This window comes from Myotis myotis, unplaced genomic scaffold, assembly GCF_014108235.1.
Source record: "Myotis myotis isolate mMyoMyo1 unplaced genomic scaffold, mMyoMyo1.p scaffold_m19_p_9, whole genome shotgun sequence".
NCBI classification, from domain to species: domain Eukaryota; kingdom Metazoa; phylum Chordata; class Mammalia; order Chiroptera; family Vespertilionidae; genus Myotis; species Myotis myotis.
Genome location: NW_023416401.1, coordinates 10,395,104 through 10,411,671, shown reverse-complemented (window position 1 = coordinate 10,411,671; position 16,568 = coordinate 10,395,104). Strand labels below are relative to the sequence as shown.

The window sequence follows — 16,568 nt, the reverse complement described above, 5'->3', positions numbered from 1 at the left end:
TGCTGCATCCTGGAGTGTTTAGTCTAAGATAGATGAACTGGTACACGCAGGCACAAGAAAACCTAATTGTAAAAATTCAATTTAAGAGCAACACAAATGACATTATATACTTACTAAAGGAGATTTTGAACTATAGAGGGAAATCTCTATTCTTTATTTTTACTGAGGTAGAAGCAAATGCCTACCTCATTTGTTTTTAAGGATAGCTGAATGTTAAATTGACTAACTTGATAAGTATACTGTGGTTGTGTAAGAGATGTTACCTTTTAGGAAGTACACATTCAAGGATTTAGGGGTAAAGGGCCATGATGAATGTAACTTACCCTCAAGTGGTTCAAAAGAAGTGTGCATGGGTGTGTGCGTGCAGAATGATAAAAGAAAAGAAAGGGAAGGAACGAATACAAATACATAACAAATGGGATAGACTGTTAACAAATCAATCTAAATAAAGCTATATAGATTTTTTATAATATTTTTATTTTTGGAACGTTTCTATATGTGTGACTTTTATTTCCAAATAAAGCTTTAAAAAAGAGGAGGAGGGAGCCCGGCCGGCGTGGCTCAGTGGCTGAGTGTCAACCTATGCACAGTTCAATTCCCAGCCACATGTGCCCAATCAGGGCACATGCCCGGTTGCGGACTCAATCTCTGGTGTGGGGCGTGCAGGAGGCAGCCGACCAATGATTCTCTCTCTTTCTCTCTCTCTCTCTCCCTCTCCCTTTCTCTCTGAAATCAATAAAAATATATATTTTTAAAAAGAGCAGATAAGTATGTATGTAAAATAGCTGCTAACCTGTCTGGCAAACAGAAGGCATTCAAAAAATGATAGACATGTTGCTATAACTGACTTCACACCTGCCTTGAGTGCAGATGAGCATTAGCGTTTGGTATTAGATTACATACAAGTATTTATTGAGAGTCCAGATGTAAGGTGCTCTGCTAGACACTGCAGTGAACAACCTCAGAGAAGTCAAGCAGCCGCTTACACACTCAGGAGTCAGACAGTAACAATGAAAGACAAGACAGCAAAGTTCAGGAAGCAAAGAAACTAAGATCAAGTGCAAACCAACATCACCTCTTTCCTGTGTGATCTTAGACAAGCAATTTAATAGCTAGGAACATCTCTATAGGTAGCACATCAAAAGGTAGAAACATCTATTTCACAAGGTAGCCATGAGAATAAAGTAGGATGTACGAAAAGTTGCTCTGTAAGCTCAGAAGTGTTATAAATATGTTAGCTCTTACTGTATTGTATGTAGAGAAATGTAGGGAGATAAAACTTCTACACAGTAATCATAATGCAAAGCAGAGTGAGTGCCACAGGAGAAGATTACATCCTGCTGGGAGGGAGAAGAGGAACTCTTCATAGAGAAGGTAGTTCTTGGGATGGAGCTTAATGGGTGGATGGGCAGAAAATCAAAGTGACAGAGAGGAGGAAGGAGGATTCAAGGTTAAAGAGATAACCCAGCAAAGGCATGAAAAAGAGTGTTAGGCACCGAAGATTTAACAAAGGTTTTGCAGGAATCTAGGAAACAAATAACAGATAACCAGAAATAAATGAGAATGAACTGGAGAAGGCTTGCCGAACTCCTGTGAAGGCCCAGACATGTGACTCATTACTCATCTGGACCCAGTTGTAGCACCAGGATTCTCATCTTCCCTTGCCAGAACCAACAGAACTTCACTATCCAAAACTATAAAGTTTTCCAAAATAAGGCATGCTGTTTCAGAGGAAATAATTTCAGCAAGACATACAATACACACACTATGAAAGGAAATGTTTTCTGTCCCACGAAAAATTCAATCCCAACGAAAATGAAGATAATCCAAAAGAGTTTATAATCTGCATCTGGCTTTGCAACATTAGTTCTTTTCAGTGAGGAACCTCCAAATCACATTTCCTCAAGCCAATATTAAAGTAAGAAAGTTCTGCCCTGGCCAGTGTGGTTCCGCTGGTTGAGGGTCATCCCATGCACTAAAAGGTTGACGGTTCAATTCCCGGTCAGGGCACATGCCCAAATTGTGGGTTCAATCCCCAGTCAGGGTGCATATGAGAGGCAACCAATCAATGCTTCTCTCTCACAACAATGTTTCTCTCTCTCTGTCTCTCCTTCCTCTCTCTCTAAAACCCAATAAAAAAAATTTAAAAACACATTTTTAAAGTAGGAAAATTCCTTAACTACTAACCAAAAAATCATCAAAAGTGATTACTGAGAACTAAAGTCAAATTTTCTTTGTCAGTTTGACAGACTTTCCTAGAATGTGGCTTTATTCAAATTACATATTGTGATCAAATTTACATTTTACCCACAATACACAGCTTTGTTTTTTAAGAGAATGTCCTTTTGTTGTTTTTATAATCCTTTGACTTGCATGCTGTGAAATAACAATAATTACTCCATCATGTTTTATATTTTTGCATGAATAGCTTTGTAAAGATTTAGGAAGAAAGCTATATAAAATGTGCTGTAACTATAGCACACTAAAATTCTAACTATTTTAATGCCTTTAACTGAGTAGTAAATTTTAAAAGACCATAGATCATTGAAAATTATATGGAAATAATCTCAGATCATCTATCCCAACTTTCTCATTTGAAAGACAAGGAACCTGGAAGGTAGGAAAATTAAGGAACTTCCTTCCAATATACTGCTAGCTAGGTGGGAGCAGATCTAAAATTTAGAAGTCAAGTGTTTTGGCACCTGATGCTGATGACACCAGATGCCATCCTGGACTTCATTCTGATGACACAACTTCAAGAAAAACCAAAACCACCCATGAATCTATGTTTACTTTTTAAAAAACAAAAACAACAAAAAAACTCCAAAGTTTTGCCATTGTTTTGGAGAAAGCAATGAATGACCTTATACTTACTGTCTGCTCCCCAAAATCTCCAACCATATTGGGATACTGCAAAATACTCAACCTTTAAATCCCTATACCGGTTTAATAATTTAAAAAAGCAAATACTACTGTATTAATGAAGTCTTCCCATGGGACACACAAAGCCATTCCTATGCTGCCTTCATGGCCATGAATGAGCCAGCACGTACAGCCTCCTCACCTGAAACAAGGCAGGCAGTGGGTAAGAGGAACTCGGAGAATAAAACTCTGCAGGTCTGGCATTCTAGGCAGCCTGCTCCGCACCAAAGACAAAGCCATGATTGATCACAAATGTAACTCAACTCATAATTAAAAGAAATCAAAGGAAGGCAAATCTAGAAACCTGGTTCACTGATCAATTCCTAAAATCAACAGAGAGGTCTTTTACACAAAGAGGTTCCCATGACTCATTATCTAATGTTACCGCACTGTAGAACTACATTTTCATATCAAACTGACGCTCCTCCCTGAGTGTGGCGAGGATGCTACAACCACAATTCAGCTGTGGAACTCAGCTCCATTTAAAATTCCTCCAAACAGCTGCACTCTGCACTATGTAATTAAGTAGACGTTTAGTAAGAGCACCTCTGTGCAGACCTCACAACTACCAAAGTGTCAGCCTACTTTCTGTTTCTCCTTCAGAATAAAGCAAAAGTTCCGTTTATATAGCCTCTCGAGTCATAGGTCCTTCACACCAACAAAGGGGCGGACCAGAGGTACTCGGTACTTCCAGAGTCTTAGGTCTGATCACTGTGAAGCAGAAATGAGGCTTTGGTGGGAAAGGACTTTCCACAGTTAACAAAATTTGCTTCTAATCTGATAAAACTCACGTTTGTGCCACTTTTGAATTTATAACAAAACTCTTCAAAATATACTAATTGGTCATCAACAAATGAAACACTTATTACAATAAGAAAACTATACCCAATTAGTCATGTAAAAACCTAACCAATAAAGTCCTTAAAACAGAATGATTTCCTTATAAAGCACAAGCAGTAAAAAGTTTCCAAGAGCTTAACTGAATTGTACAGCTAGAACTCATATAAAATGCGTATTTATAAACATTCTTCTTGAAAAATGGTGCCTTATAGGTAAACAATTTATTCATTATTTGCATATATTTAAATGCATTCACTACACTGAATGCAAAAATTAATATTTTAAATTACTTTCAGTATGTCACATTTAGATAGCTGCACAGATCCAATATAACTATTAATAGTGGCAGCCAAGGGAAACAGAATTATTTATGGATAATTAACAATCTGTATACATCAAAGTACTGAAAAAGTCAGAAAGGGCTTACTTGCTACGCCTGATGCAAGTCCATACAGCAGTCCTCCCCCATCCGACTGCTGAGGGAAAACATGGGCGCCTGGGGGAGGTGGCTTTTCTTGTCTGATGAAGTTATACAATAAAGTTTTCACAAGTTTGCTGGTGTATGGAAGACTACACAGAAGGAAAAAAGAAGACAATCACACTCATACTTATGGGAGTCATCTGATTGTATATAATAATAACCTATATAATCTAGTAATACAAAAGATTAGCATAATTCAAAGAAGTCTAGCATGGTCACATGATAGTGAAGACCATCAGACTTGAGGCTTAACTCTGGCTTCTCCTTACTATGCCATAGATCATTGGTCAAATCACTTCCACTCTTGAACTCACCTTATTTGTAATCTGTATAACAGGTGAGATATTATAAATTCAGTATATAATACAGTAACTGGCACTTGAAGGGAGGTAGTAATATAGCATTAGCAGGGAAAAGCAATAATACAAAAGAGTATACTTTTTAAGTATGAAGTTATTCAATTAGCGCATGCATACAAAAATATATCTGTATGTATATAGATTTTGTAAACGTTATTCTCTTTGCTTCTAAGTAATGAGATGAGGAGAAGGGAGAAAAAAAAAATAGGTGAAAAGGGATGTGTGTCCACAAATTGGTGATAGATCAGTTCCTGCAATATAGAGAAAATTTCTTAATAGACTCTTGAGCCAAAGCTCAGGCCTTTCCCCTATTATCAGTGAAGGTGCCATGAAGAAAACAAAGGTAGTTAAGAAGGATGAAAGTCCCTGAGAACTTTAATCAAAGCTACTCTGTCTTTGTCTTACATTCCAAAATTCTGTGAAGACTGTACCAATAGAAGATGCGCGCGCGCGTGTGTGTGTGTGTGTGTGTGTGTATTTAATTTACTCCCATCCCCACCCACTAGAAGACTGTAAGCTTCTGTTCAGAGTATAGCCCCACATCCTAACATGCCTAGCACATGGTTAGCACACAATAAAGATGTATTGACTAAATGAAAGTAGGTACAGTCAGTCAAAAGGTTATGTGGAAGTAGTAAAAAGGGAAAGACACAAAAATAATTTCAATGAACAAATATTACTGGATGACTGCTTAGACATAGAGAATGATAGAGAAGAAAGATGACTTCAAAGTTTTAATTCTACAAAGAAATCACTACAGAAAGCAATGGAGCTGGGGAGTAACGGGGGCAGGAAGGATGGACAGTTTGGACAAAAAAGGAGAATCTAGTTCCTTATGTGTTGAGTTTGAGGTGCTGACAGAACAACTAGAGGAGTGTCTGATGGGAGATATAAAACAATACAAGGTAAGAGGCCCGGCCAGACGGCGCAGTTGGTTAGAGCATCAGTTGGTTAGAGCATCAGTTGGTTAGGCCAAGGCTTGGGGTTAGATACCCAGTCAGGGCACATACAAAAATCAACCAATAAATGCAATAAATAAGTGGAACAACAAATCTCTCTCTCTCAAAAATCAATCAATAAATAAAAATTTTAAAAATACTAAGGGGATAAGACCAAAAATATAGATTTATACAATAAAAAAAATAGACAAATATATTTTTTGTTTACTTTTTAAATATTCATTTATAGTTGACATTCAATTTTATTTTATATTACTTTCAGGTGTACAGCACAGTGGTTAGACAACCATATAATTTACAAAGTCGTCCCCCCAATATTTTCAGTACCCACCTGGCACCATACATAGTTATTACCATATTATTGACTATATTCTCTATGTTGTACTTTACATCCCCATGACTATTTTGTTAAAAACCTGGACAAATTTAGTCTTGGCTGGTTTGGCTCAGTGGTTGGAGCACTGGCCTTCAAACTGAAGGATCTTGGGTTCAATTCCAGTCAAGGGCACGTACCTTAGCTAAAGGCTCCATCCCAGCTCTGGTTGGGGGAGTGTGGGAGGTGGTCACTTTCTCTCTCTCTCTCTCTCTCTCTCTCTGCCTTTCTCCCACCCCCTTCCATTTAAAATAGAAACATACCATCGACCTCGCATCAAATACTTGTGACTAATGCTCTGTCGCAAAACTTCCTTGTGATATAGTTGACAGGAAAGGAAAACCACCATTGTTGATATAGCTTCCACTGATATTTCATATGTAAGGTCTCTGGAGAAATAGAAAACAAAACAGAATAATGGATCAGTTTGGAACAGTTAATATATTGCTCTTTTCTGAATTTAAAAACTCAAATCTAAATATTCAACATGTTTATATTATAAAAAAATACTAATATGTTTAACATAAAAATTAAATTAAGAAAAAAATATGAAACCGTTCCCCAGTCATTAGCTCTTACACTTGGGTCAGGTATCCCATTACTTCCCTATTTTCCCATTCCCATCTCCTACTAAATGACAAGTCTATTTATCAGAGCATAATGGAAACCATTTCCAGCGCTACTCTGTTCAGTTGGAACTCAGAAACAAATGTTCGGATTATAAAGCTGAAGAGGCATCAGTGTAGGAAAGAAAACAATGCCTCTGCAAGCTGACAGTCACTTTCCAATGAGAACAACGGCATGTCCTACGCTCCTGTCTCTAGTGCCCTCATTCTCAAGGCCAACTCTGCATGTTCAGCAAAGTGTGCGCACTAAACAAATTATTCCTGTTTTATATTCCTTTTCGTTTGGAAAGGAATACTCTCGTCCCTTCCCAAGATCATTATTCCCTTTTAGAAACAAATCTTATCGCATCTCAGCCATTTGGCTAAGATCAAGGGTAGAAACAAATCTTAGATCAAATAAAAAGGAAACGAAATTTTTCTGAGAAGGAGCACAAACAGGAATAAATGCATTAAGAAATCTTCAGTTATTATAAAAATTTAAACACGATTATCATGTGGAACAGTTAGCCCAGGAAAATAGAAATCTCAACAACACAGCAAAAATAAAGTAATAAGTCCAGAAGAACATAAAAATATTTTATGGAACTGAAATATTCATAGAAAGCCCAAAGAAAAACACTATCTACTTAAATGGGGCTTATTAAACAAATTAAAGATGACTTAATGCTAGAACTAGGCAAGCTTAAATTCTACCAGATATTTTAAGGACAGAATTATAGTGCTGACAGAAATATCTTCTCAATACAAAGTATACAAAACTCAAGAGGCCCATTCAATTGATCTAATGCCATGCAATACTGCTGTAGTAATAAAAACAGCACACAAAAATAATCCAATGAAACCCAATTGAGAATTAAATATATAGTCAGACCTGTGTATATATGGAAGCAATATATAATAAAGATGGATCCAGAAAATAATGGAGAAAAAACAAATTGTACAGAAGATGGTACTAGGAAAATATGGGCCCATTTCATAAAGAAAAATAATGATGGGTCCCTAACTTACTACCTACTATCAAAGACCTACTACGGATGAATTACAGACTTAGATGTGAATGGCAAAACTAAAGTTAATAGAAGAAAATGTATACTGATAATTTGTAACATCAGCATAAGAAAGGACTTCTTAAATAAAAGCCTAAGAGTACAAAGCCGAGAAACAAAGGCATTTAATTACATCAAGATTAAAAATGATTGATTGCTCAACAAATGAAACTTGGACAAAGTTAACAGATAGATGATAGATTGGAGGGAAAAACAAAAAACTAATATCTAGAATGTTATAAGCAATCCCTGCAAATGGCAAAAAGAGGCAAGAACTCCACAAGAAAACAAGAGTGGAAAATATAAAGTCACTTTAAAACAATATGCTATCCCTTTATGCCCTAGAAAATGTAAAGGAGTGGCAGGCATATGATGACATACAAGCCCTCATGTACTGCTCATGGGAGTATTAACCAGTCATTTTAGAAGACAACCTATAACCCACTATTCGCATACACACCAAAGAAAAATTCACAGAAATATGCCTCACTGTGAAGACACTTCCTAAACGACCCTAATCCCTACTTCCTGATATTCATGATCTTGTGTAGTTTCCTCCCCTTGGATCTGGTGACTCGCTTCTAACAAAGCGAATACAGTGATAAGGTGCCACTTCTGAGATATGAGCTTACAAACAGATAATGGCTTGTGCTGGGCATGCTCTCATTCTTCTATTTGCTTTATCTGAGGAAAGCCAGCCGCCTTGTTGTGAGCTGACATATGAAGAAGTTCACCTGGAATTAAGGGAGGCCTCCAGTCAACAGCCAGCGAGGAACAGAGGCCCTCAGTCCAACAACCCTAGAGGAATTGAACCCTACCAAAAGCCAATGAGAAATCTAGGAAGTAGGTCCTTCCTAGTTGAGGCTTCAGATGAGACCACAGCCCCAGCGATAAACTCAACTGCAACATCATGAGACACTTGAGTCTGAGGCACCAAGCTATGCTGTGCCCAGATTCCTGACCCTAAAAGCTGTGAAACAATGTTGTTTTAAATGGCTAAGTCTAAGGAGAATTTATTATGCAGTAACAGATAGATAATATAAAGACATTCCTCATTTGTGGTGTTGCAGTCCAGGTGACCATCTCTGCGGAACTGGTTAAGTAAAATGTGGATGCACACAATGGAGCAGTTTGAACAGCAACACTAAGTTGTTCATTTAGCATCAGAGGTAACTCCTAGCAGTTCTGAGAGGAAAAACTAAAAAACTGAATGAGTTCTGTAACACAATTCTACTTATGTACATTAAAAATATATGTACACCTAAGAATATTTTGTACTTTGACACATACACATGATAAATACATGCATTAAACACATTAAAATGGCTACTTATGGAAAAGAACTTAGTTGAACTTATCATAGTAGGAACTTAACAAATATTAAATGGAATGAACAAACCATCTACAATTCCGTACTTAACAAATTTAATTTGCTAAAGTTATCTGCTTTGAGAAGTTGAATGCTTCATTAGTTTTTACATTGTTGCCATTTGCAAATCACCACAAACTTAGCATGAAACAGCACACATCTGCTATCATCCAGTTCTGGAGTTGCAGTGCAGGTTTTAAGGGGTTAAAATCAAGGTCTCAGCAAGCTGCTCTCTATTCAGAGGCTCTAGGGAAGAATCCACTTCTGGCTGGTTTGGGTTGTTCACAGGATTTAGCTCTTCCTGGCTATAAAACCGGGGTCCCCCCTTTCTTGCTGCCTGTAGAGGTCGCCTCATTCTTTGACTCATGGATCTCTTCCTCCACCTTCAAAGTCAATAATGGCTTTGAATGACTCCTCATATTGCTTCTCTCTGACCTACCCTTTGGTTTCCTCTTCTACCTTAAGGACTCATGTGATTAAATTGGGCCCACTTGGAAAATGAAGGACAGTCTCCACATCAAAGGCCCTTAACTCTAACCACATCTACATCCGGTAGAAGATGTCTTCTTCTATTCCTATTTTGCTGAAAGTTTTTTCATGAATGAAAGCTGAATTGGTCAAATGCTTTTTCCACATTTACTGAAATATCATATGGCTTTTCTTATTTGTTTTGTCAATGTGGCATATTATATTGATTGATGTCCAAGTGTTTAACAATATTGCATTCCTGAGATAAGCCCCACTTGGTCATAATGTAATATCCTTTTCATATATTACTAGATGCAATTTGCTAATTTTTTAAATTTTTTTAATTGATTTAGACATAGAGAAGGAGAGAAGAAGAGAAGGAGGGAGGGAGGGAGGGAGAGGGCGAAAAAGAGGGAAAGAGAAACATCGATTTGTTGTTGCACTTACTTATGCATTCATTGCTTGATTCTTGTATGTGCCCTGACCGAGTATCGAACCCACAACCTTGGTGTATCAAAACAATGTTCTAATCAACTGAGCTATCCAGCCAGGACAATTTGCTACTTTTTAAAATATATCTTTCTGCTTTCTTTTTATATAATGTCACTATCAGGCTTTAGTATCAGGGTTATGCTGGCCTTGTAAAATAAGTTATCTAACTGCTTTTGAAACACTTTTATTGAAATATGTACTTTATGATGTAATATTAAGCAAAGACAGAATAATATGCATCATGTGAATGAAAATACATGCAGATGTTAATATGCAAAAAATAAAAATAGCAATCCTGGAAGATGAGATTATGGGTAACTATTTTACTTTTTTAATATATTTTTATTGATTTCAGAGAGGAAGGGAGAGGTAGAGAGAGATAGAAACATCAATGATGAAAGAGAATTACTGATCAGCTCCTGTTGCCTCCACAGGCCCCCACCAGGGATTGAGCCTGAAACTTGGGTATGTGCCCTGACCAGGAATCGAACCATGACCTCCTGGTTCATAGGTTGATACTCAAACACTGAGCCATGCTAGCCAGGCTATTTTATTATTTTTAATTTAAAAATTTTAATTGAGTTTATTGGGGTGACATTGGTTAATAAAATTATATAGGCTTCAGGTGTACAATTCTGTAACACATCATCTGTATACTGTATTATGTGTTCACCACCTCAAATCAAGTCTCCTTCCATCACCATTTATTTCCCCTTTACCTCTTCTACCTCCTCTGCCCCTCCCTTTCCCTCTGGTAATCATACTGTGTCTATATTTACTTATATTTTCAAAATAGGAAGAGCATAAAGAAAATGAGAGAAACATTTGCTTCAAACTGGTTGTCTCTACAGGGAAATTTCCTGAAAAAAATAATATCATAAAAGATGATCTGAGGATAATATCTAATCTCATTTTGACCACATATATTTTATGAACACTTTCATGTGTTTAGATTTTTGACCAATATAAATATATCATCTATTTGAAAATTAAATTAATCAAGAACTAAAAATAGAGGCTAGTCATTAAATTGAACTTTATTGATTAAAATCTGATGACATATTGAAATAAAAGCAAACAAAAAACTGAGTCTCATTGTGGCATACTGTAGGAGTCATCGGCCCAAAATTAGAAAACCTGGGACCTGCTTCTAAGTTCCCTATTAAACTCTGTTCTCTTCAGCAAATAACTACCTCTGGGTCTCTGATTTCTTATCTGTAAGTAAGTATTTTACACCAAATTATCTCAAATGCCATTTCTTGCTATAAGTTTCTATAATGCTGAAAAAAAGAAATTCAAGGCAATGTTAGGTTCTCACGAAAACAAAATTTCAATTATATTAATTGGACTATCTTACGTGCCAAATAATCAAGGAGAAGAGCCAGACAGACCAATACTTGAAATAAACCAAGGTTCTACCATGCTGAGTGTGGTGGTTTTTAAAAGATGAAAAATGTTTTAAGCCAACAGATCTTTCTTGTTTTAATGTCCTTGTATAATCTTCAGAAGATTTTCATTACACAATCACCAAAACAAAGTCAACTTTAAAAAGCCAAAGTGTTGCTTTGGCTCCATATTATCCCAAGAACTTTCCACCATCTGGCTGAAAATGTCCTAGAACAAACTACTGTTGGAGCAAGTTATTAATTTCATGTGAAGAAAAAAAAGACAAGCGCATGACCTTGCGCTGCTCTGCTAGGGCCGAGTGGAACATTTGGATAAAGACAAAAGCCTTCATGAAATGGGTGTTAGTGTTGGCAAAGGGCAAAGTCAACGAACACAGAGGGAAAAAACATCCTCCTCTGACTTACTACTGGATAAGAAACGGGACAGCACTGTAAGTGGAACACAAGTTTAACAAAAACAACCAACAAGTTCAAAGGATTAATACCTAAGTTCAGAAATATCACTGTCTTGCCAACATGGAGAGTCTAAAAGTAAAATATAAGGAAAGATTAAAAAGTGGTATAATATATTACAGATACTGCCAACAGCAGTGATGGCTAGTTTTAAAAGACATGGTAACATCAAAGACATGGTAATACTACTCATTTATAATAAGTCTTATCAGGGCAACAGACAGTGCCTAGAGTTAGGAGTAAGAAAACATGGCTGTTAGTCACAGAACTGTCGCTTGTTACCTCTACCGTTACCTTAACTGTCAACTTCATCATTTGTAAAAACTAAGAAAGTGGACAAATAAACTCAAATATCCACTCCATGCTTTCATGGTTTCTCAGAAACCAATACTATGTATGTAATAATGCAGCGAATGTACAAATATAGCCACAAATTTTCTTGAAATAAAGTTCAACCACCAAAAAGAGCTCTTAAAAATATTCCTAAAAAATCAAAAATAAATACTGATTGATAAGATGGATACACAATAGCTAAGAAAATATATCAAAGCAGTTATGTGGTTATCCAAAATGCAATCATACCAACTTAAAATGTTGCATTCATAAAACAAGAAACAATGAGTAATAAAAAGCTCTCGGGAATTAAAAATGATTGTTAAACCTTTATCAAAAGTTAGAAATGGCTTTTAAATATATGACGAGATATTCCACCTCACCTGTAATGAGAAAATGCATACAAGAATCACAGTCTGATTTCCATTTTTAACTTACAAAAAAACCTATAATACACAATATTCACAAGGGTCATTGAAATGGATTTTGTGGGAATACAATTTGTATAATCTCTGTAGGAGGCAGTTTTTTTTATCAAATTTATCATACTTTGTCAAATTTTAAAATGTACACATTTATTTTCAACTCTAGATATGTACAATGACTATATATGTATACATGCATAAAGTGAATTTATGTGTATGTAGTACATTCAGACAATGGAATATTATTCAGTGCTAAAAAGAAATGAGCTATTAAACCATTAACATGGAGTTAACTTAAATATATATTTATTACCAAAAGAATGAAGCCAATCTAAAAAGACTACATACTGTATGATTCCAATTATATGACATTCTAGAAAAGGCAAAACTATAGAGACAGTAAAAGGATCAGTGGTGGTCAGGGTTGAGCAGATGGAGGAGAGAACAGGTAGAGCACAGGATTTTTGGAGAGTGAAACTACTCTTATGATACTATAATGATGGATACATGTCATTATACATTTCTCACACCCATTGAATGTACATTATTCACAGGTGACACGATCTTGTACAAAGAAAACCCTAAAGACTCCACCAAAATACTACTAAATTTAATAAATAAATTCAGCAAAAGTGACAGGTTACAAAATTAACATCCAAAATCAATGACATTTTTATACACCAATAATGAACTCTCAGAAAGATAAACAAAACAAAAACCAATCACATTATCCATTGCTATATTTAAAAAAAAGATACCTAGAAATACATTTAATGAATTTATGTAAAGTAAAACACCTATACTCGGAAAACTATAGGACACTGAAAAGAGAAATAGAGTCCCGGCAGGCGTGGCTCAGTGGTTGAGCATCGACTTATGAGCCAGAAGGTTCCTGGTCAGGGCATATGCCCGGGTTGTGGGCTTAATCCCTAGTGTGGGGCACACAGGACGCAGCCAATCAATGATTCTCTGTCATCACTGATGTTTGTATCTCTCTCATTCTCCCTTCCTCTTGGAAATCAATAAAATATATATATATTAAAAATGGGCAAAGGACTTGAATAGACATTTCTCCAAAGAGGACATGCACATGGCAAAGAGACATATAAAAAAATGCTCAAAGTCATTAACCATCAGAGAGATGCAAATTAAAATGACAATGACCTCACACCTGTCAGAATGGCTACCATCAACAAATCAACAAGTGACAAGTAAGGCTAGGGTGTGGAGCAAAGGGAAACCTAGTACACTGCTGATGGGAATGCAGATTGGTGCGTTCACTATGGAAAACAGTGAGGAGTTTCCTCAAAAAATTAAATATGGAACTGCTGTTTGAACCAGCAATCCCACTTCTAGGAATATATCCTAAGAATCCCGAAACACCAATCAGAAAAAAATATATGCACCCCATGTTCATAGCAGCGTTATTTACAATAGCGAAGATCTAGAAACAGCCCAAGTGCCCATTACAGTAGATGAGTGGATAAAAAAGCTGTGGTACATTTATATAAGGGAATACTATGCAGCTGTTATAAAGAAGGATCTCTTACCCTTTGCTAGGACCTGGAGATTATTATGCTAAGCGAAATGAGCTGGTCAGAGAAAGACAAGTATGTGATCTCACTTATATGTGAAACCTAATTAACAAAATATACTGATGAACAAAATAGGTCCAGAGGCATGGATACCTGGAACAGACTGACAGATCTCAGAGGGGAGAGGAGGGAGGGGGCAGAAAAAGATTAACCAAAAAAAATATATATATACATATATCCCATGGACATAGACAATAGTGTGGTGAAGGTCTGGGGTGGGGCAGGGGCTTGGTGGAGGGCAGTAAAGGGGGGCGGGGAATGGGAGACATCTATAATACTGTAAAAAGTAAAATAAAAAGATACAGTAGTTGGGAGAAACTGGCTGAAGGGTAAAAATAAATAAATAAGTAAATAAATGAAAATTAGGATCATTAAAAAAGAATCAACCAATGAATGCATAAATAAGTGGAACAAATCAATGTTTCTCTCTCCCTTCCTCTATCTAAAAATCAATTTTAAAAGAAGAATGAGCACTGTTTATGCCTGGTGTTCTCTAAAGCTGAGATGGCAGCCAAGCACCCGCTCTCTGAGAGTGTAGGATTGCTATTAATCACATGGCATCTATGAGCTGCACCTCAGTGATGCTTATTTACCTGTGGCCTGTTATTACCTCCAAGGCCCAGAAGAGCCTCGTTTCCACCTTCTTTGAAGACCAAGCTGAGGTGAAGAGGGAACATGGAAAGCAATTCCTAAGATCTAAGAGGACGTGAGAGTAAAATCTGTCTGCTGGTGATTAAGAGGCCTGAGACAGTAACTGGGGAACTGGCCTACAAGCTCTAGAGTCTGCCCTGGAATCGGAGAACCAGTTAACCAAGCTCCTGCTAGATGTGAAGACTCTAGCTCAATGATGGCGAACCTTTTGAGCTCGGCATGTCAGCATTTTGAAAAACCCTAACTTAACTCTGGTGCCGTGTCACATAAAGAAATTTTTTGATATTTGCAACCATAGGAAAACAAAGACTTATATTTTTGATATTTATTTTATATATTTAAATGCCATTTAACAAAGAAAAATCAACCACAAAAATAAGTTCGCGTGTCACCTCTGACACGCGTGTCATAGGTTTGCCATCACTGCTCTAGCTTCTGCCAACAATGACACGAATGCCTTATGCTTCTTGGGAAGAACCTGGATGAACAGAAGAGTAACACAAACTACCTGCAACATCAGCTAGCATATCGTAAGAAATTAGAAAACCAGGCCCAGGGAGGGAGAAGCCCCATTGAAAACGCCTGCTGAAGTGTTAGGTAAATCGACCCAACATCTGAAGGCAACAGAGCAAGTAAGTCTTCCCACTGTAGGAGGTCCCCAAATTAGCTATTTCCGAATCTTAATCTTCTCCACTGGTCAGAAGACTGCTTCCCTTCATTGGTGTGTATACAAATAAATCTGGTTTTGCATTATTAAAAAAAATGTACAACACTCACTAAGAGTGAACCCTAATTCACACTATGACTTTGGGTGGTAATGATGTGTCAGTGGAGGTTCATTAACCCTAACAAATGTATCACTGTGGTGTGAGATGTTTATAGTGAGGGAGGCTGTGCATGTGTGAGGTGAGGGGGCATATGGGAAGTCTGTACTTTCTGCTCAGTTTTGCTGTGAAACTAAAACTGCTCTGAAAAATAAAGCCTATTAATTTTTTAAATGTTATATTATTTAGAAATATAAAGGTAGGATAATGGCAGAGGTTTATATAAACCACCAGAATCCCTAAAAATTGAAAATTATTATCTCTGGGGAGGAAAGGAAATAAAGGAATAGGACAAAGAACATTTGTTTTCATCATAAGCCCTCTGAGCTACTTGATTTTTTTTTCCCCTCAAACCATGTGCACATATAGTAACAATTTAAAATAACTGTGTCAGCATCAATGGCTAATATTAAATATCCAGATACAATGTAATCTGAATTATGCCTGAAAAGCAATTATTTTATAAAAAAATTAATTTAGCCAGTTTGGCTCAGTGGATAGAGCGTTGGCCTGTGGACTGAAGGGTCCCGGGTTCGATTCCAGCCAAGAGCACATGCCCAGGCTTCAGGCTCAATCCCCAGCAGGGGTTGTGCAGCAGGCAGCCAATCAATGATTCTTTCTCATCATTGTTTCTTTATCTCTCTCCCTCTCCCTTCCTCTCTGAAATCAATAAATATATATATTTTTTAAAGAGTGTGGCTATTTAAGTTTAAAAAAATAATTTATATAGGTGGCATAAAAAAAGAAAAAAATAAACTATTTATTGATAGAATTAAAATTCACAGTCAATGTCAAATCACCTCATCCATATTTTGCTATTCATGTATTAATAACAGTAAAAGAGATTAACAAAAGCATTCTGTACCAGTTTTGCTTTTTTAAATGTAAAAATTCTTTGAAGGCAGAGGGGCAAGTTTACAGGGTTGAGCTACCTAAGAATCCTGAA

At 36.7% G+C, this 16,568-nt stretch overlaps 1 protein-coding gene across 15 annotated transcripts in view; it reads right to left on the bottom strand.

Annotated features, from left to right (window-relative positions):
- DYM (dymeclin) overlaps positions 1-16,568 on the bottom strand; it is a 248,237-nt gene that overhangs the window by 162,116 nt on the left and 69,553 nt on the right. For all 15 annotated transcript variants that reach the window (XM_036322093.1, XM_036322091.1, XM_036322089.1 and 12 more), the window contains 2 exons: positions 6,198-6,323; positions 4,190-4,332 (listed from right to left, as the gene is read on the bottom strand). In XM_036322093.1, coding sequence (XP_036177986.1) covers positions 4,190-4,332; positions 6,198-6,323 — 269 coding nt within the window. The remainder of the gene's footprint in view (positions 1-4,189; positions 4,333-6,197; positions 6,324-16,568) is intronic.